The sequence below is a fragment of the Myodes glareolus genome, chromosome 27 (genome assembly GCF_982192425.1).
Source record: "Myodes glareolus chromosome 27, mMyoGla1.1, whole genome shotgun sequence".
Classification (NCBI taxonomy): Eukaryota; Metazoa; Chordata; class Mammalia; order Rodentia; family Cricetidae; genus Myodes; species Myodes glareolus.
In genome coordinates, this window is record NC_142052.1 from 34,189,621 (window position 1) to 34,210,139 (window position 20,519).

Sequence of the window (20,519 nt, forward strand, 5' to 3'; positions counted from 1 at the left end):
GCAAATGACAGTCAGTCTCTGCTGCCCTCCTGCTCTACGGCTGGGTCCTACCTCTGCCGCCCTATAGACGCCCCTCTCGGCCGAGCGTCAAACCGAGAAGCGCTGGAAAGCGCTCATCCATCTCTCTCGCCTATTTCTAGACTTGACTGAGATGTTGTATGGAACAGAGCATCCAAAATTCACCGAAAATCCATCTAAAGCTATATATAGTTCACGTGGCAGTCCTAACCACAAGGAGTCAAAAGCCTTACAGTCTAACTCTGTACTGTCCTAACGTCAGCATTGTGTGTCTGAAATCAGCACAGCAGCTTCCTCTCTTGTCTGTTATTACTTCTATACTCTATTTGCATGTGAGAGCGAGATGATGATGATTGTTGCTGTTGTTATAATAATAATAAATTATATTATAATATTATATAATACTTATATAATAACATTATTATTATTATTATAAGTACTACTATTATTATTTACAACGTATTCGCTAGGAGACGTTACAGAAAATCCACGAACTCCACAACCGGGCAATTTTTATTTATTTATTTTTGGCCTAAAACTAGTACGCATGCGCACACTCTTTTCACGCCGATTCCGCCCCACATCTTCACCCCTCCCGCGAGCGCCCTCGACTGCGCACGCGTCAAAGTGCAGACTCCGTTGGTGGAGGTACCGGAAGGGGCGGGATTCGCGGGAGCTCGCGCGTCCGGTCAGCCCCTTCCGTTCACGGTTCCCCGGCGTGCGGCGCGGCGTGGAGATGCCCGGCCGTGGGGTGCGCGCCGACGATCGCGCCGCTCCGGTGCCCCCGCCCACAGCGACTGCACACAGCGAGGCCCTGGGCAGCAAGGTGCGGCGGGTCTGGGGCCCCGGGACGCGGGCGGCGGGCCCCGCGGCTGCGCTTGCGCCCGTCGCGTCCTTGCAGACTTGCAGTCGTCTCTACATCGGACCCTAGCATTTTAATCTTTGCCTGCCTTTCTCCCGCTCTCCCTTCCTTCGGGATAGGGTTTTCATATCGCTCAGGCCAGGCTCAAGCTCTTGTTTAAGGGGAGCGTGGCCTTATTCCCTTGCCTAAGAACCGAGATTTCAGGGATGCACCGCCATGCAGAACCCTACCATTAGCTTCCGATTACAGACAAAATCTTCAAACATGGATAGTGGAGGGGTGTGCTATAGTCTTTTCAGGTGTTAAAAGTGCTAAATTCTACATTCCTCCCCACCCCCTTGAATGACATCTTCGGTTAGTGGCCTTATTCCCACTGTATCACAGTTTTCTTTGGTACCAGCTAAAGTGAGATGTCTGTATATCCGTCATTCCTAAAATGAACACTGTAGAAGCAGACTTGAGGCTCCGGGAAGATGAGCTCCTGTGGCTTTGTAGTTCCTTACCGCAACTGTCACCTCTGGCGGTGTGGCGACGTCAGGGTGCACACTGAAGAGGGTGGCTGTGAGTTTTCAAAATACTCTGCCCCGTAATACTGTGTGTCGTGGCGAGTGATTGCCGCAAAAGAGGCATTGCCTACTTAGGCATTCATCTGGTGTTCAGAACAAGCCCAGCTTGATGATACCAGCAGTATGTAGGCTTGACCGTACAAAATAGAATAAATGCAGAGATGGAAAATGGTAATTTCTCTCTGCAAGTAGGGCCGTCAGTGCCATTTATTTTTCTGAATGACTGATTGTTATCTCCATACACCATGAACAGCACTGGTTGCTGGGCAAAGGGAGGAACCCACATTCATTTTCTTTCTCTTTGTTTTAATGTACAGCGAGACGTTATAAAACCTAGATTGGTACTAATTTTGGTAGATAGTGTCTCACTTATACTAAAGGTATAAGCCCTGTGGTAACTGGCTCCTGGCATGCCTAAGCCTTTCTTTCTCCGGCTGTTTGCCACGGAGCCCAGCTGGGTGCTGTTGCCCCTGTATAGTGTCTGTTTAGACAGGTGGTGGGTGTATGTGACAGTCCCCAGGCCCGTTAGACTTAGAATGTCCCCACCGAACGTACTTTGGAAACTTCTACCTTAGCTTTTTCTTTATTTTCATAGATTAAAGAGCAAAAAATCATTGTGGATGAGCTCTCTAACCTGAAGAAGAATCGGGTAAGTTACTGCAGGAATCTGAAATAGTGTACAGTATGTTAAAATTAGGAGTTAGATCATTTATGCTAAAGTTACAAAGTTCTGACATACTGATTTCAAACTAAAGCGTCCTGGTTTGTTTCTGTTTTTCATTTGTTTCTCTGTATATGTCAGTGCATCTCAAAGTTGAGAAAATTATTTCCCTGTTACACTTTAACAAGAATTATTTCCTTGTCCACAGAAAACTGTAATATTCCAACTACTTACCCCCATTTAATGCCTTTTTTTATGATGTGTTCATCAGTCAGCCGCTGTTTCATGTGTGCTTTTTCTGCAGAAAATTATATCTTCAATGAAGAGATGATTTTGAGGTCTCTCCATCCTCTAGTGACTGACATTTTTCAACATTTCTGATATTATCATTTGTGGAATATTGGACACTAAGGCAAATTAATACCGAGCTCTAGGAGATCAGACTGGCAGAATGTCTAAACATTGTGTGAGGCTTGACCTGGGGCTTCTTGCGGAGTAATTGATACATATACAATTGTGAAATGCACGGGCATTTAATGGTGGTGGCAGCCGTCTGTGTCTGTAATGGTGAAGAGACAGACAAATGTCTGACGTTTGCGGGCAGCAAAGGCTCTTGTGTTGTTCCCGTGCGGTGGTGTGAAGAACCTTTAGTGGTGAGCAAAGCTCTCCATGCTGTGCATCTGCAAGAGTAAATTACACTCCTGTGGCTCGTTGACAGGAAAGTGGCAGGATGGCCTCGCTGTGCAGACAGCCATTTCCGGGTGGCAGAGCATCAGTGACTTGGTATCTGTTCATAGCTAATAAGTGACCATTCTGAATATTCCTGAAGCTCAAGAGTAAGTGGCCATAGGGTTCTGTGGAGCATCGCCGTGCAAACCGTGTCCTGATACTGTGGCTTTCTTTTGCAGAAAGTGTACAGGCAGCAACAGAACAGCAACATATTCTTTCTTGAAGAGCGAACAAACATGCTTTCCGAGAGCAAAAGTGAGCGGTCTTCATTTTGGTTCTGTTCTCAGTGTTATGTGTGGAATGCCATAGAAAACCTCTTCTAGGCTTTTCGTGGGGATTCGTAATAGTACCTCAGTTCAACCCCATCTGCATGAGCGCATCTGGGCGTGTCCGTGATTGCAGTGATCTGTTTCCAGTTAGCCTTCCAAAGATCTCTACCGCTTTAAAAAGACTCCTTAGCTGGGGTGGCACTGGGATTCTGACTGGCTTGACCGTGGGCCGGCAGCTGCAGCTGCTGTGAGTTCCCATGCATAGCAAGCCTGTGATGTCTGAAGACACTGTCACACTGCAGCAGAACTCCCCAGTCTTCTGTCCTCGTGCTCCTTCTGTCCTTTTTCTTCTGCGACCCCCAAGCCGCAGGGGTCAGGAGTGTTAGATACAGGTCCAGTTTTGGACTGAGCCCTCCAGAGTCCCTTAATCTCCGCCTGCGCACTAGTTGTGGTTCTTGTCTCACCTGCCGTCCACTGCCAAAAGAAACTTCTCTGAGGGAAGGTGAGACCTGAACCACGAAGGAGCTGTTGGCAAGTGACGCCTGCCAGGGAGGAGAGTCGGTGTCCTCAGGGATGTGACTCCTGGTAGATTAACCATGTCAGTGGAAGGAGAGAGAGGGTGGGGGAGGGGTGGGCATGATCAAACTATATCACAGATGTACGAAGTAAAAACGTAACTTCAAGATGTATTGGCTGTACTTATGAAGTGAGATAGGCATGTATTTTTTTTTCATACTTTAAAGTATAAAAAAATCATTTTCCTATTTTTCATTTTTGGGGGGTGGGGGGAATACTTTGAGCCTGGAAGGTCTTGACAGATTTGAAAGTTGTATATGCAAAGTGCTTAGCCAAGTGCTTGGACCAAAATTAAGCACTCAGTGAAAAGAAACCATTCCCAGATTCAGCACTGGTTGTCCCTACAGCATTCTGAGTTACTCCTGGCAATTGTGCAATGCATCTGCTCATAGAATCTTGAGAAGTAGTCTGTTTTGTCCATGAATTAATAGGTAAGCATTTCTGAGCTTTTACTTCAATCTTCTTCTCACTCCCTCCTACAGATACACTGGATGAACTAAGAAAAGAATACCAAGCCTTAGAAAACTCGGAGACGACCAAAGTCAAGACGCAGGCGCCCTGACTTCAGGACCATGTGCGGCATTTGCTGTTCTGTAGGCTTCTCTGTTGAGCACTTCAGGAAAGAGTTAGGAGAGGATTTGCTGTGCCGCCTTAGGCGACGGGGGTCCCGACAGCAGCAAGCAGTTGTTAAAATCTAACGTTAACTATCAGTGTTTGTTTTCTGCTCACGTCCTTCACCTGAGAGGTGTTTTGACCGCCCAGCCCGTGGAAGACGAGAGCGGCAATGTGTTCCTATGGAACGGAGAAGTTTTCAGTGGGGTCCAGGTTGAAGCAGAGGACAATGACACTCAGGTTATGTGCAGAAGCCTTTCTGCCTGTAAGACGGAGGCTGATATCTTGGCACTCTTCTCCAAAGTCCGAGGGCCTTGGTCTTTCATATACTATCAAGCCTCTAGCCATTGCTTATGGTTTGGTAGGGACTTTTTTGGCCGCCGTAGCTTGCTTTGGCATTTTAATAATCTGGGCAAGAGTTTCTGCCTCTCTTCAGTTGGAGCCCAGGTATCTGGGCTTACAGACCAGTGGCAAGAAGTTCCAGCATCTGGAATTTTCCAGATTGATCTCAATTCTGCTGCTGTTTCCAGTAGTGTGACTTTAAAATTATATCCGTGGAAATACGTTTCCGAGCAGAATGTTATTGAAGAATGTGCTATCGACCTGACAGAATTGCCAGCGCTTGTATCGGTGGTAGCAAGTGAAGCCGAGCTGTATCTTCCAAAACCGATTGCTCCCTTAAATAAGATGCTGCCTCAAGCTCCACTGGAAGCTCCCTGTAGAAACAGTTCCCGTGTTCCACATGCAAGAGAGACACTTGAGACATTTCTTACAGATGGACATACAAAAAAAGTAGTTCAGCAGTTCATTGACGTCCTGAGTGTTGCAGTCAAGAGACGTGTCTTATGTTTAGCTAGGGAGGAAAACCCGGCATCAGAGGAAGTTTTGCAAGCTTGTCATAAGAAAGCAAGCATTGCGATCCTCTTTTCTGGAGGTGTGGATTCCATGGTGATCGCAGCCCTTGCTGACCGTCATGTTCCTTTAGATGAGCCAATTGATCTTCTGAATGTGGCTTTTGTGGGTAAACGAGAGACTGGGCCAAATGTTCCTAACATCGAAAGAAAACAGCGAAGCCGTCCCAAGACCCTGGCTGAAGAATTCTGTCAGGGTGCCGCTGAGGTGCCAGACCGAGTCACAGGAAAAGCAGGGCTGAAGGAACTGCAGTCTGTCAACCCTTCTCGGACTTGGAATTTTGTTGAAATCAATGTTTCTCTTGAAGAGCTACAAAATCTAAGACGAGCTCGGATATGTCACTTGGTTCAGCCCTTGGACACAGTTCTGGATGACAGCATTGGCTGCGCCGTCTGGTTTGCTGCTAGAGGAGCCGGTTGCCTGGTGACCCAGGATGCCGCGAGATCTTACGAGAGCCCTGCAAAGGTGTGCGTAGAGGGATTGCCGAGACCTAATTTTGACTCTTGAGCCTTTTAACATTTAAGGTTGTAAGTGTATACTGCACTTTATTTATTCTTTTTAATACAATGTATATTACTTCTTTAAAACTGATTTTTTTTTTTACTTTTTTCTGACCTGTGGGGTTTTTTTAGGCTTTATAAGAAAAATCTCTCTCCTTTTTTTTTCTTTCTTTTTTTTTCTTGTCCTCAGTCACATCTCTGGCTTTCTTCACTCTTCTGTAGGTGATTCTGACTGGCATCGGTGCAGACGAGCAGCTGGCAGGCTACTCCCGACATCGTGTCCGCTTTCAGTCTCTCGGCCTCGAAGGACTGAATGAGGAAATAGCCATGGAACTGGGCCGCATTTCCTCCCGAAACCTCGGTCGTGACGACAGAGTGATTGGTGACCATGGGAAGGAAGCAAGGTGACTGACTCATTACTTAGATGCTTTGTAGTAGAAATGCAAGGGAAGGCTTCCTATTCCTTTTCTGTGGCGATTGCTCCCGTCAGAACAGGAGCATTTGCACACTGTCTCAGTTACACTGTAAACAGTCGATGGGGGAGCTGAAGGCGCCAGGGAGCGGTAGGATGTCTGCACTCATGATAGAAGGTGACTGAGTCATTCTTTCTAGGGCCATGATGAGAAAACTACAGACGCAAAGACAGCATAGTGTATTTCCAAGTGGAGGCAGTTTAAGGATTTTGTTTTGCCCCACAAGCCCACCCTGACTTTGTCCTGCAGTGTTGTAGAATCTGGGTTTGTCTATGTAAGCATGTCTGCTGTGGTGAGCTATGGGGGTCCCAGGCCTGGATTTCTGTCCCTTGTGTGGTGTTTAAACACGATTTAGTCTGTTTTAGATGTCCTAAAATCTTCACAGAAACCAAGGCAGTTTCGTGTGTGCTTTTGAAATCTCGGATTGTTTCTGCCTACCACGTACTTAGGATGTTAGTTAGGACATAGTGAAAATCACGAGTTTTCGACGGTAAGAGCACAGGGAGACGGGGCGGTGTGAGGAGCACAGCTGTGGAGTTCTGTGTCCACGGTGGTTCACTTTAGCTGGCAGAGGCCGGAGACCACGGGTTTGAGACCAGCCTGGGTTACGTCGCAAGACCACGTCTCAAAAGTAAAAATGAATGGAACTGTGTTTAAATAGTTAGTAAGTGGTATTTTGTCAGAAGGATTCAGCAGGCAAGGAGGAGGAAGCCATGTAAGCCTTATGAGAGCTGGGACATCACAGTAGTTACCTCCCCCTGTCTGAGAATGGCCTCTAGCCTTTATTTCATGCTTAGTCCTTTCCACTGAAGCATGATTGCCTTTGCCCCGCTGTCCCTGTGTTGCCAGTCCTTGTCCAAATTATATTGTCATTGCTGTTCTATTTCTCAAGATTATATTTCAAATAGATAATTAGTACTGTTCTACAAAGTAAATAAACTCCCTTTGAAAAACGTGAGAGAGAGGGAGGGTCAGGAGTTGAGGAAGAGGAAGAGAGGAATTTAACCCATTATCATCAGGCAGATGAAGGAATAAGAGAATTTACTTTTTCTGATGAAGCGGTTAATTCCAAAGGCCTAGGAAAGTATCCCAGTGCTGCGCTCAGATGGCAGTGTGTACAGAGAATGGTTTACGGCAGTGAGTGCGGCAGAGCTGTTGTGTGTACGGAGAATGGTTTACGGCAGTGAGTGCGGCAGAGCTGTTGTGTGTACGGAGAATGGTTTACGACAGTGAGTGCAGCAGAGCTGTTGTGTGTCTGAGGATGGGCAGAGGAAGATGGGAATGGACTCGTGATGGAAAGAAAACACGGCTTCAGAGAAAATCCATGGTTTTGTGGGAAAGTGCAGAAGCAAAGAGCAGAACATTTCTGTTTTAAATGTAGTATTTGTTATGGATACCAATTTGTGGCCGCACAAGCAATTTAAGTGTAAATAAACAAAATTGTTACAGTTCTGTTTATTTACAGTGTTACAAGTCCAGGCTTTGGGAACCCTTCCGTTGGCTTCATGCCCCTAAAGTTCAGTTTCTGTAGGCATGCTCAAATCAAACATAAGTTATTCGTGATCAAGTTGTATATGGGGGCAGCCTCAAGGATCCTCTGACACAACTTGAAATTATTTCTTGATATCACAGACAATAATTTATTTAGATTTTAGAATTCTTTATGATGCATATAAAATTGCCATGTTTTAAAGTTTGCCTTTTTAATGAGGTTGAATTTTACCTATTAAATTATATAATCACTAATAGACTTTTTTTCAGTAGTAGTCACTATCATTTTTTCTTTTTTTAATAAATCTTAGGTTTCCTTTCCTGGATGAGAATGTCGTGTCTTTCCTAAATTCGCTGCCGGTGTGGGAGAAGGCAGACCTGGCTTTGCCCCGTGGGGTCGGTGAGAAACTCATCTTACGCCTGGCAGCTGTAGAACTCAGTCTCACAGCCTCGGCCCTTCTGCCCAAGCGGGCCATGCAGTTTGGAAGTAGGATTGCAAAGCTTGAGAACGTTAACGAGAAGGCGTCTGATAAATGTGGAAGGCTCCAGATCCTACCTTAGCAAACCTCAGGAAGAGTGTGTCACCCCGTGATTCCACCATGTGATAACACCATAATAAACAGCTGCTGCCTTACGGGTGGGGGATGTAGTGCTTTCCTAGTGCCTTGTGTGAGTTCTTACTTTTCCCATCAAGGCTCCTTTCCATCAGACACATGAGGCGAGTTAGGCAGGGTTCCCCAGATGGCCTCAGCACTGGGGTGTTACCAGTATCCCAGATATGTACATGATTAGAGCTGGCCTTCGGGGAAGTTTCACCTGAGAAGCAGGTGAAGTAGGCTGCAATGAAGCTCCGCCAAGCTCTTCAGAGATGCAATGAGTTCCAGTTTGCAGATGCAGGAGAGGGTTTGTAGGATGAAATTACAGAAGGCGCACAAGGCTGCTTTCTCCCCCCAGTACCCTGCCCTGTGCATCTCTTCCACCTGGATGTTTCCAGGTTCTATCCTTTTGAGTTTTCTCAGCACACTTAACACTGAAGGGGCAGGGTGGAGGGGCTTGTGAGAGTTCAGTTCATTAATGGCTGGAGAGCAGAGGCCTCGCTTGTGCTGGGCGTTAAAGGGTCAGTCCTGTAGGACTGAGCTCCTAAACCTGGGACCTGGAAGACAGTGTCAGAATTGAGTTATAACTCAGTTTGCTGTTGTCTTCAGAAACCTTGGCTTAGGCTCTGACAGACTTAATGCCCTTGTCAGCTCGTTTCCCTACATGAGGAATTTTTAAGAACTAATTTAAATATTTTCTGGCCCTTCAACTGTGCTTGTCCACTTAGCCGTTCACAGAAAGGTCAGTTGACTTGCCTGAGACCTGCCTCTGGCCAGCACAGAAGTCTCTTCAGACAACTGACTTCTGAGCTCTGTTGAGTGGATGTCCAAGAGCAGAGGCGCCATAGAGTTGGTTTCCTAGGAGACCCATCCTGGGGTGTGTCTGCATCGTGACTCCACCTCTGCGGTCATCCCATTGCTTGCTCTCTCGCCACTACAAGCAGAAATGGGCCCCTACCATTCAAAAGACCGTTCTCTATGTCACCCCTTCTATTGTGTATCAAACAGAAAGCAGTTGATGATCTGCCCTTGCGTACCCCATTAAGTGTCCATCATGATCCCCCCCACATCTCATCACCACCCCCACATTCTATTAGTTGGAGTCTTTATCTGGGACTGACACCTTTCTGATCTATTTGTAGAAAAGAATTGTTAGGAAACTGACAGACTAGCTGATAAACTGATAAAGGCTTCCCTGTGCCCCAGGTTTACTTCCTGGTAAGTGCAGTTTCGTGCATAGTGCCTGATGTTAATAAGAGTTCTGCCCCAGCCACGAAGAACCTCACTGCTCAGTGTAAGATTCAGGGCAAGTTAAACTTCCCTTTGATCTGGCTGCAGCGAGTGAAGTAAACCGTACCTGTCAATCCGTGAGACTTCCCATGGCTTCTGACCAGTCATGGCTTCCCTGGGCCTCCTGGCCATCCCTTTATATAGTGAGGTGCTGCGGGCAGGCCTGCTTTTCATCCCGCCCGGCTCCCACACGGCTAGCTTAGCCCCAGAAATCATAACACATAAGTTGTATTCATTTAAATACTGCCTGGCCCATTATCTCTAGAGAGTTAGTTACTGACTAACTCTCACATCTTGATTAACCCATTTCTAATAATCTGTGTAGCACTACAAGGTGGTGGCTTACCGAAAAAGATTCAGCATGTCTGGCTCCATGGTGTCTGCCTCATTGCCCTCTTCCCAGCATTCTGTTCTGTTTACTCTGCCTACCTAATTTTCTGTCCTATCAGAGGGCCAAGGCAGTCTCTTTATTAACCAATGAAAATAACACATAGACAGATGACCCACCTACATCACCTTTGTCTTCTGCTGACCCTAACCTCCATAACTGCCTTCTCTCACACCCCTCCCTCTCCCGTCTTTGCTCTCTTTAAGACAGCATCCCATTATGTAACCCTAGTTGCCCTCTCCAGCTGACCTTCAAAGGTTAAGTTTCAGGTTTCTGTCCTGGATGTTAACAGTATGCTCTCTATGCTGGCGAATCAACCTTCTCTGGCTTCAGGTTTTGTTGTTGTTGTTTATAAAGATTTATTTATTTATTATGTATACAATATTCTGTCTGTGTGTGTGCCTGCTGGCCAGAAGAGGGCACCAGATCTCTTCACAGATGGTTGTGAACCACCATGTGGTTGCTGGGAATTGAACTCAGGACCTTTGGAAGAGCAGGCAGTGCTCTTAACCGCTGAGCCACCTCTCCAGCGCCTGGGTTCATTTTTTTTTTTTTTTTTTTTTTTTTTTTTTTTTTTTTTTTTTTTTTTTTTTTTTTTTTAGCTTAAGTGGATTTGTAGTCTTGCCCCCAGCTGCCTCTTTATCCTTTCCGGATACCTTCGGGAGATCATCTGGCCTTCCTTTGCTTCTCTGATACACAGAATTATGTTCACAGCTGAACTCAGAATCGTGTTTTGACACCGTATAGCCCCTGATGGGAACTGAAGGGTCATCCTGACATATTCTTTTCAACACCTTGCGACCCTGTAATCTGTTACCAGTAGCCCCCCTCAGAGGCCCCAGCGCTCCACCCTCATCACTGCCGCCATTACCTGGCCTTCACCTGACCTGCATCAGGAACGCTTTAGCCCAGTTATCTGGGATATGAATTCAAAGTCGCACGCTGGCCCTCACCCGATCTGCATATTCATTTTGTGTTCCCATCCCTTGCTTTCGGTGCCGCAGTTTATTTTCTCACACTCAGCAACAGCGCCCCGGTCCCAGAAGAGCAACTTTAACAGCTCATTGCACGGGTGGCTTTTTCATTTCCCGACCTCGTTTTCAGTCGCTCCACAGACATCTGGACGTTCTTTTTGGCGCGGGCCGCATCTTACCCCACGTTGGCAAGCATTTTGTGTTTCTAAGCTCCTCGGGGTTTTGCTCTTTCCCCTGCATCTCCAGTCTTTGGAATGGTGCCTGGGTCATAATTGATGTTCAGTAAACGTTTGTTGCACAATAAGATTCCAGACCGGGACCCTCAGAGCCCGGCTCGTTGGCTCGAGCCACTCCAGGGCGCCTGTGGTTGTCTCTGCATTTAGTGGATGCTCAGTGGCGGTGGCAGAACATGCTGCTGGACTGAGATCACGAGAGAGGTTAGAGGATTTGTCCTCATGGGATCAATCCCGGGGTTGTGGCCTTGGAGCCGAATGTAGAGAGGCCGCGCCAGCCCATGCTCGTCTTCCTGAGACGCAGCCTGTGTGAAGGAAGGCCTTAAGACAGCGTTACCCAGCCTGGGGTCCTCCCGGTTCTCCCCATCAACTCCGGCCCTCTGCACACGGAAGGCCCAGCTTCCCTGACTGTCTCGCGCTCTGGAGGTTCTGGGGCTATTCAGAACCATCGAGTAGCCATCCCAAGCAACGGTTGTCTGCTCTTGGGAATACCTTAGTGACCATCGTGAGCGCGACTCTGCTAGACAAGAAAAGTATTTCCAAGTAGGCCTCTCCCTTTTCCTTGTCCTTTCCCATGTCCTTGGTGGATACTGATTATGATCACAAGTCTTGGAGCGGGGGTCTGTTTCTGAAAACAGCCCCCATCATGGCCTGTAATCTCCTTAGTTTACGAGCCGGCCTCTACGAAGTAGTAGGAAAATGCCCTACAAAGCTGGGTTGGATACACAGCATTGACTACAAAATGCAAATTTCCTGCCCCAAGGCTTCTGATCCAGAAACAGGTGCAGGCTAAATTTTGAAAATCCCTGCATAGCGTAGGCCGATGACATTAAGTAAAAATACTCGGTTTTAGACATCCCGCAGAGTAGATATATAAACATAATACAAACGTTATATAAAATATTAGTATAAATATAATATAAAATATTAGTATTGTGAAAGCAGGCATTCAGCAGGCGGGAGGGACAGCTCAGCCGATGAGTGGGGACCTAGACTGAGGTACCCCAAGAGGGGGAGCGTCTAGGGGTGAAGAGGAAGAGAGGACAGCGACAGCATGTGCAGGAAAAGAGGGATAAATGGGGTGGAAAGGGGAGGGAGGGAGTTAAAAAATATCTTCACAATGAAAACTGAAGACAAGCAGGGGCTTCTCATATACAAACTTAACATTTTTCTGAAACACAGCCACGTCCCATTTAATGAAGTTCTGGTTAGCTTGTTGCCAAGTGAAACAGAAGTTAAGGTCATTTAGGAACAAGAAACCAAAAGCAAGCAAACGTCTCCATTATATCGCTCTGGAGACACATCTATGGGACTTTGTCTCTCTTGGTTTTTCGAGATGATTTCTCTTGTGTCGCCCCGACTGTCCTGAAACTTGCTCTGCAGACCAGGTTAGCCTCTAACTCAGAAGAGGTCCACCTGTCTCTGACTTCCAAGTGCTGGGATTAAAGGTGTGGGCCACCATTACCCAGCAGGGAGGTTTGTTTGATTGATGCTCGGTGTGGAAGGAAGAGCCCAGCCCCCTGTGGATGACAGATGGTCATGGGTATAGAAAAAGGCAAAGTGACAAAGCCAGAAGGAGCAGATGAGTAAGCAGTGTTCCTCTCTGGTCTCTGCTTCACTTCCTGCCTCGACTCCCACTGAGGATACGCTGTGACCGAGAAGCCAAATAAATTCTCCCCCAACACACACACATCAGTTTCTTTGGTCACAGTGTTTATCACAGCGATAGAAACTTAAATGAGACAAATGGGAAGCGTGTCAAGCTATTTCATCATTACGAACATTGTAGAATATACTTACACAAACTAAAATGTTATATATATATATATATATATATATATATATATATATATATATATATATATATATAATCTTAAGAGATGACAATCTGTGTGATTGGTTCCTGGAGAGGTGGCAGAGTACTGAGAACTCGGTGCCGTTTGGCTCTGAAAAGCAGAGATTTTCAAATCATCTACCATGATGAATGTTAAAGATTTTACAACCTTAAGTATTTTGATTCAAATTGAAGCTTCTTGTGGTGCAACTAATGGGAGGTTGAGAAGAGTTCTGATTGACCATGAAAAGATTAACTTTAGAAAGTGTAGAGGCACGTGCTTATTCTAGAAAAATACAGCTTTGTCGCCACGACAAATGTTTTGGTTTGTCTTCTCCTTCTTTGCAGAAACTTCAAGAAGGACACACTAGATTTAATTCGCAATGTTAAGAATATCCAAAAAAGGAATAGTTAGATTTGATCAGATTCAAGATGAAGAAACCTACCTGGAAAATTTAGCAGTGCAAAGAAATGCCTCTGCTTTCTTTGAAAGATACGAACGCAGCGAAGTACAAGAATTGTTGACGACAGCCGTAGTCAGCTGGCTGGCTGCCAAGGATGACGTCCGTTCTCAACTGGACATCCCGTGTGGACTCATGAGTCAGATCAATAATGTGGGCTTCTCCACGGCCATCCTCTTGACTCCCGTGGACCCTACTGCCCAATTAGACTACAGAGAAGTCCATCAGATCTTAAGGGAGCTGGCTGTTGGAATTTATTGCTTAAATCAAATCCCTTCAATCAGTTTAGAAGCAAATTATGATCAGAGTTCTTCTTGTCAGTTACCCCCAGCTTATTACGACACCAGAATTGGACAGATTTTGATCCATATTGACTACATGCTAAAAGCACTGTGGCATGGAATATACATGCCAAAGGAGAAACGCGCCAGATTCTCTGAATTGTGGCGCACTATCATGGACATTGACCAAGATGGGAAGCCTCAAACAACGAAAGATATATTTTCTGAGTTTAGTTCAGCAGGTAAGAGAATCTAGCACTGCTTAATTGTTTTTATTACAAGCCATTTTTCTCTTTTATTGAAAATGAACTTTTGCATGCAATGTATTTTCTGATCATACTCCCCCCCCACCCAAATCCTCCGAGGTTGTTCCTACTTCCCCAACTCCACCTTTCTTGTTCTCTTAAAAAAAAAAGGAAAACAAACAAATAAAAAAGAAATTCTCTCTTACACACACAAGTACAAAATCAGAAACCACGGTATGCAAGCAAAAGACCATTAAGACAAAATGTTCCCAAACGAAGCAATATGAGAGAAAAAGTCTACAAAAATATCATTGAGTTTGTTTGTGTTGGCCATCTAAACATGAAGTGTGGTAGACTCAATGAGACTCCATTGGAGAAAACTAATTTATTCTTTGCAAGCAGGTATCAATTACAGATAGCTTCTTAGCTAGATAATGGAACCCATGTCCACTTCCCCCTCTCAAAGCTGGGACCCCATCTGGCTTGAACACATACAGGTGATATGCATGCTGCGTATGTGCATCAGTCTTATTGTGATCATGTATGGCTCTTCGGGGAATTATTGTCATCCTATGTGGTATATAACTCAACTAAAAAAGGTGGATACATGCATACACAAATAGATATCTATTTATCTATTATATAGCTATGTATATAGAGAGAAATAAATTATTTCTCTGTAGAATTAAATATAAAATATATCTAATGTTCAAATAGATATTCTATACTTTAAGCTTATAAAATATGATGCCTTATAGCTTGTTAAAATACTCTTAGGGTCATTTATCTCTCCATCCCTTTCCCCATATAAAAGTCTCCGAATCTTCCTCATCCTCCCCAGTTAAGGACCACCCCCCCCATTATACCTGGTCCCTTCTGCACTGGTTGGTTTTCTGTGTCAACTTTACTCAGGCTGCAGTCATCAGAGAGGATGGAGCATCAGTTGACAAAATGCCTCCATGAGATCCAGCTGTAAGGCATCTTCTTAACTAGTGATCAGCGCAGGAGGACCCAGCCCCTGGTGGTGGTACCACTGCTGGGCCGCTGGTCCTGGGTTCTGTAGAAGAGCAGGCTAAGCAAACCATAGAAAATAAGTCAGTAAGCCGCACCCCTCCATGGCCTCTGCATCAGCACCTGCCTCCAGGTTCCTGCCCGGCTTGAGTTCCTGTCCCGACTTCCTCCAGTGGTAAACAGCAACGTGGAAGGGTAAGCTGAATAAACCCTTTCCTCCCCCAACTTGCTTTTTGGTCATGGTGTTTCATAGTAGCAATAGGAACCCTAAAACTAAGTGCTTGGAAAACCATAGCGCTTTTCTACTTTCCTGGCTTCTGATACTTCAGGTTATATACTCAGATCCAAAGATTTGGAGCCAGGGTCCACAAATAAGAGAGAACATAAAGCATTACTTTTCTGTGTTTAGGTTACCCCCCCAACACACACACACAATAGTTTCCAGTTCCATTTATTAATCTGTAGATTTCATTTTTCTTTACAGCTGAACAGAACATTATTGTGTACACACACAGCACATTTTTTACTATCCATACATTGAAGGGCATTTAGGTTGTTACCACTTCCTAGCTATTGTCACCAAAGCAGCTATAAAGATGGTTGGGAAAGTATCTCTGGGGTAAGATATTGAGTCCTCTGGGCATATACCAAGGAGTGGTTATAGCTGGGTTCTGGGGTAGATTTACTTTTAGTATTTAAGAAGTCTCCATATTTACTTCCATGTAGAAGGAGCGGTTGGCTGCTTCCTGCTGCCCGCCTCCCAGCTAGCTTTACACCTGAAATAATTACAGAAACAGTATTCTTTTAAACACTGCTTGGCCCATTATCTGTAGCCTCTTATTAGCTAACTCTTACATATTGATGTAACCCATTTCTAATAATCTGTGTAGCACCACGAGGTGGTGGCTTACCAGGAGGATTCTAACCTGCAGCTGTCTGGGAGAGGAGAGTCATGGCGACTGCCTCATTGCCTTCTTCCTCCCAGCATTCTGTTCTGTCTACTCCACCTATCTAAGCTGCTGTCCTATCAAAAGCCAAGGCAGTTTCTTTATTAACCAATGAAAGTAACACATAGACAGTTAACCCTCCTCCATCACTTCCATGGTGGCCACCCCAGTTCTCAGTCCCAACAACAATGAATGAGAAGGGTTTCCTTCCCCTGTGTCCTTGCCACTGTTTGTGGTCAATTGCTTTCTTCAACTTAGCTCTTCATTCATTGGAACTGCAGCAAGATGAAATTTCAGAGTAGTTTTAATTTGCATATCTGTGATTATTAGGCACGCTGAACACTTTTTTTTAAAAGATTTATTTATTTGTTTATTTTGTATACAGCATTCTGCCTCCGTATATGCCCGCTTTCCAGAAGAGGGCACCAGATCTCATTACAGATGGTTGTGAGCCATCATGTGGGTGCTGGGAATTGAACTCGGGACCTCTAAAAGAGCAACCAGTGCTCTTAACCACTGAGCCATCTTTCCAGCCCCCATGCTGAACACTTCAAAATCTATTTACTGATCATTTTTATTTTTGAGAACTCTGTTCAGATCCATAGATCATTTTCAAATAGGTGATTTCTTTTCTTGATTTCTTTGTACGTTCTGGATACTGATCTTCCAACAGGTTAGAGCTGACAGATTCTCTCCCACTCCGTGGGCTTCCTTTCCCCTGGGCTGACTGTTCCCTTTGCCGTACAGAAGCTTTTCAGTGTTATGAGTTCCCAGTTGCCAGTTGATGGCTTTCATTCCTGAATGATCAGAGCCCTATTTGACGACGATGTTTTCCCTATACCTGTATCAGGTGGGGTATTTCCTATGTTCCCTCCTAGCAGAACGTCATGCCTCACATACAGGTCTTTGACCAATTTGGAGATGCTTCTGGAGCAAGGTAATCGATATGGATCTAACTCTATCCTCCTGCGTGTGCCTATTGTTTTCCCTCAAAGCTTCTCTTTCCACAATGTAGATTTTGGGCATCTTTCTCCAATATCAGACAGCCATAGCTATGTCTGTGCCTTCTGCTTTCTTTCATGGATCTACATTTTCATTGCTCTGTTTTTGTGCCAAGATCATGCTTTTTCCTTGTTATTGCTATAGCCTTAAATCTGAAATCTGTCATGGTCATAACTCCAATATTGTTCTATTTGCTCAGGGTTGCTTTAGCTATCCAGGATCTTTGGTGGTTCCATTACAGATTTTAGGATTTTTTTTCCTATTTCTGTGAATAGCGTCATGGGGATTTTGATTGAGATTACGCTGACTCTAGGTTTCAAAGCCCCTTTCTGTATCTCTCAAGTGTGCCTTTTTTCTTTAAGTCCGTTTATATGACTTATATTGCATTTATTGACTTACGTGTGTTGAATTGTCCCTGTGTCCCTGGGATAAAATCCACCTGACTAGTGGTGGGTAATCTTTTTGGTATTTGCTTGATTCAGGTTGCAAGTATTTTATTGAAAACTTTTAAGTTTATGTTCATTAGGGTTGCTGGCCTCAATCAAAATCCCCATGACACTATTCACATTACATGCTGTAATTCTTGTCCTTGGGCATCTGTGAATGTCTCAATCGAGGTCTCTTTGCCTGAACACTAACATAGACCAACTGTCTGCCAAAAGAAATAAGTACAGGAGGGTAGACTTCTATGTTTATACAAAGACCTGATTGAGAGGGTAAGGGTATTGACTATGATTACTTTCTTGCCAGTGTCAAGCATTGCTGGGGGAGGAGTCATCCTATAGACCAATGCATAGGGGAAATTATGCCCAGTAAACAACACTGTAATACTATGGGAAGAATCCCCAAGCTGTAATGTGAGGCCAAGGGCTTATGGCTTCACACAAGAAGACATTGAAGACAGCCAACGCCTTCAGAAGGCAAATATACCTAAACCACCTTGCTGGATAAGGGTAATGAGATGTGCCATTGCTTTGCTAGATGAGGTCTATTCTCCATGAGATATGCATTTCTGAAAAGCTGGCCTTTGAAGCGCTCCTCTCACTATGTACCTCTGTGGTCCATGACAGAAGGCCGAGACCCTCCTTTTCCAGGAACCTGTTATTAGCTGTGAGTGTTGCAGTTAGGTCGTTTCAAAACCATCACTCCTACTGACTTCCAAGGGGCCTAATTCTATGTAGACCCAGTGAAGGGATCCACAGCAGTCGTCCATGATTTCAGTGGCTGCACCAGGCCCAGAAAAGTTTATTGCTCCCTTTTTTTTATCTCTTGTCTCTTATTATTTTTCTTTCTTCTATTTTTCCCCCCGCGAAGGTTTGGTTGATATTACAAATGATCCAGACTTTTATGGAATCTACGACGAAGACATGAATGAAGATCCAACATATGAGCCCAACAGTCCTGAAGAAAAGGCTATATTTATGAAATATGCAGAAAATATCATGCTGAAGTTGACATTCAGTACCACCCAAGTTCAACAACATGAGAACGTCTTCATATTCGAGACAGACTATTGGCTCACTAATGCTATAAAGTACACCCAGGATTATCTTGATATTTGTACTTACCAGCGGCTACAGCAAAGACTGTATCTTCAAAAGAAGGTTATTCAAAAGCACTTTGAGAAAAAAAAAGAGATCAGAAAAGGGATGGGCTATCTGAAGTTAATATGCTTTCTGATTCCGTTTTTACTCAGTCTAAAGAAAAAGATGAAAGTGCCGTACTTAAATAGTCTGCTGCCACCTTTTTCAGGTAAGAGGATAAGCAAAAACAGACCTCATCTTTGCCGGGGTGTCAGAAAATTATTTACCAAATAAGTATGGTGTATGTTCTCATTACTTTCCTGTAATAGAAGCTGATTATTATTTCTATCAAATGATGTAGTGGGGGGCTGGAGAGTTGGCTCAGTGGTTAAGAGCATTGCCTGCTCTTCCAGAGGTCCTGAGTTCAATTCTTGGCAACCACATGGTGGCTCACAACCATCTGTAATGGGGTCTGGTGCCCTCTTCTGGCCTGCAGACATACACACAGACAGAATACTGTATACATAATAATAATAATAAAAAAGATCTCTTTAAAAAAATGATGTAGTGGTTTGCATAGGAATGGCCCCCATATGCTCATAGGTTTCAATACTTGGTCTTAAGGGCGTGGCTCTACTTGAGAGGGATTAGCAGGAGGTGTGACTTTGTTGGAGGAAGTATGACACTGGGGATGGGCTTTGCAGGTCCCAAAGCTCAAACCAGGCCCACTGTCTTGCTCTCTCTGCTACCTGCAGATCCAGATGTAGAACTCTGAGCTTCTTCTCCAGCACTGCCCATGTGTCATACTGCTGTTGTCACAGACTGTAAGGGTTGCTGTGGTCATGGTCTCTATAACAACAGAACACTGACTGTAAGGGTTGCTGTGGTCATGGTGTCTCTACAACAGAACACTGACTGTAAGAGTTGCTGTGGTCACGGTGTCTCTACAACAGAACACTGACTGTAAGGGTTGCTGTGGTCACGGTGTCTCTACAACAGAACACTGACTGTAAGGGTTGCTGTGGTCACGGTGTCTCTACAACAGAACACTGACTGTAAGGGTTGCTGTGGTCACGGTGTCTCTACAACAGAACACTGACTGTAAGGGTTGCTGTGGTCACGGTGTCTCTACAACAGAACACTGACTGTAAGGGTTGCTGTGGTCATGGTGTCTCTACAACAGAACACTGACTGTAAGAGTTGCTATGGTTGAAACAGATGGAAATGCCTACTTGGTTCTTTATAGTGTCTCTTTTGTCTAAAGAAGCTCAAGGGAGTTTTGTTGTTGTTTAAACAAAAGTTACCAAAATCACAGATTTTCTCTCTAATAATTGAGGGGGTTAGTGCTTACTCATATATGTCAATCAGAATATTTTAACAAAGCTTTTAAATAGTTTATACAGTAAAACCACAAGACATGCTCAGAATGCATAAAAATAAATTTTGTTGTCAGGCGGTGGTGGTGCACACCTTCAATCCCAGCACTCAGAGGCAGAGGCAGGTGGATCTCTGTGAATTTGAGGCCAGCTTAGTTTACAGAGTAAGTTCCAGGAAAGCCAGGGCTACACAGAGAAACCCTGTCTCAAAAGATCATATATATGTATGTGTGTGTTCACATATATATGTATGTATTATATAATACATTAACAATAACATATACATTATTGTTTTAAATAAAATACATAGGTATATGTGTATTTATTTATTTACCAGTTTATTTTTTAGTGGACCTGATGGCACATGTCTCTAGTCCCAACTACTCAGGCATAGATAGAGGCATGACGATCACAAATTCAAGTCTAACCTGGGTAACAGAAAAAAAGTCAAGGCTATCCTAAGCAACACAATGGAGCATGGCTCAAAATCAAAAGTGAAAGAGGGTTGGGGATATAGCTCAGGAACAACTTGTGTATACAAGACCCCAAATTCACTCTCTAGTACCACAAACAAATGTGTGATGCGGGATTCCCCTCTGTATGCTGTGAATACCATTGGTTAATAAAGGACCGTCTTGAGCCTGTGCAGGGCAGAATAGAGGTAGGCGGGGAAAACTAAACTGGATGAT

General features: G+C 44.6%; 3 protein-coding genes across 7 annotated transcripts in view; all 3 read left to right on the forward strand.

Annotated features, from left to right (window-relative positions):
- Window positions 1-697: 697 nt before the first annotated feature.
- On the forward strand, window positions 698-4,303 carry Asdurf (ASNSD1 upstream open reading frame). The gene is made up of 4 exons (XM_087902251.1): window positions 698-844; window positions 2,042-2,095; window positions 3,016-3,091; window positions 4,164-4,303. Exons 1-4 carry the CDS (start codon window positions 755-757, stop codon window positions 4,241-4,243), a joined length of 300 nt encoding a protein of 99 aa, XP_087758377.1. The 5' UTR covers window positions 698-754; the 3' UTR covers window positions 4,244-4,303.
- On the forward strand, window positions 4,254-8,324 carry Asnsd1 (asparagine synthetase domain containing 1). Its single transcript, XM_048456010.3, is given in 4 exon segments — window positions 4,254-4,343; window positions 4,345-5,670; window positions 5,928-6,109; window positions 7,981-8,324. Coding segments are annotated over 4 exon segments (1,848 nt in total). The 3' UTR covers window positions 8,231-8,324.
- Window positions 8,325-11,237: 2,913 nt separating this feature from the next.
- Window positions 11,238-20,519, forward strand: part of Ankar (ankyrin and armadillo repeat containing) — a 47,764-nt gene continuing 38,482 nt past the window's right edge. For 4 of the 5 annotated variants that reach the window (XM_048456011.3, XM_048456013.3, XM_048456014.3 and 1 more), the window contains exons 1-3: window positions 11,238-11,693; window positions 13,333-13,968; window positions 18,246-18,683. In XM_048456011.3, the coding sequence (XP_048311968.2) occupies window positions 13,368-13,968; window positions 18,246-18,683 (1,039 nt within the window). In that variant the 5' untranslated portion in view covers window positions 11,238-11,693; window positions 13,333-13,367. The remainder of the gene's footprint in view (window positions 11,694-13,332; window positions 13,969-18,245; window positions 18,684-20,519) is intronic. The other variant, XM_048456012.3, reaches the window with a different exon arrangement.

Bases quoted from the DNA above. Each gene is read 5' to 3' on its own strand.
- Asdurf (XM_087902251.1), top strand. From the start codon at position 755: ATGCCCGGCCGTGGGGTGCGCGCCGACGATCGCGCCGCTCCGGTGCCC. The intron at 845-2,041 runs GTGCGGCGGGTC...TTATTTTCATAG, and splicing joins GCGAGGCCCTGGGCAGCAAG to ATTAAAGAGCAAAAAATCAT. The intron at 3,092-4,163 runs GTGAGCGGTCTT...TCCCTCCTACAG, and splicing joins CATGCTTTCCGAGAGCAAAA to ATACACTGGATGAACTAAGA.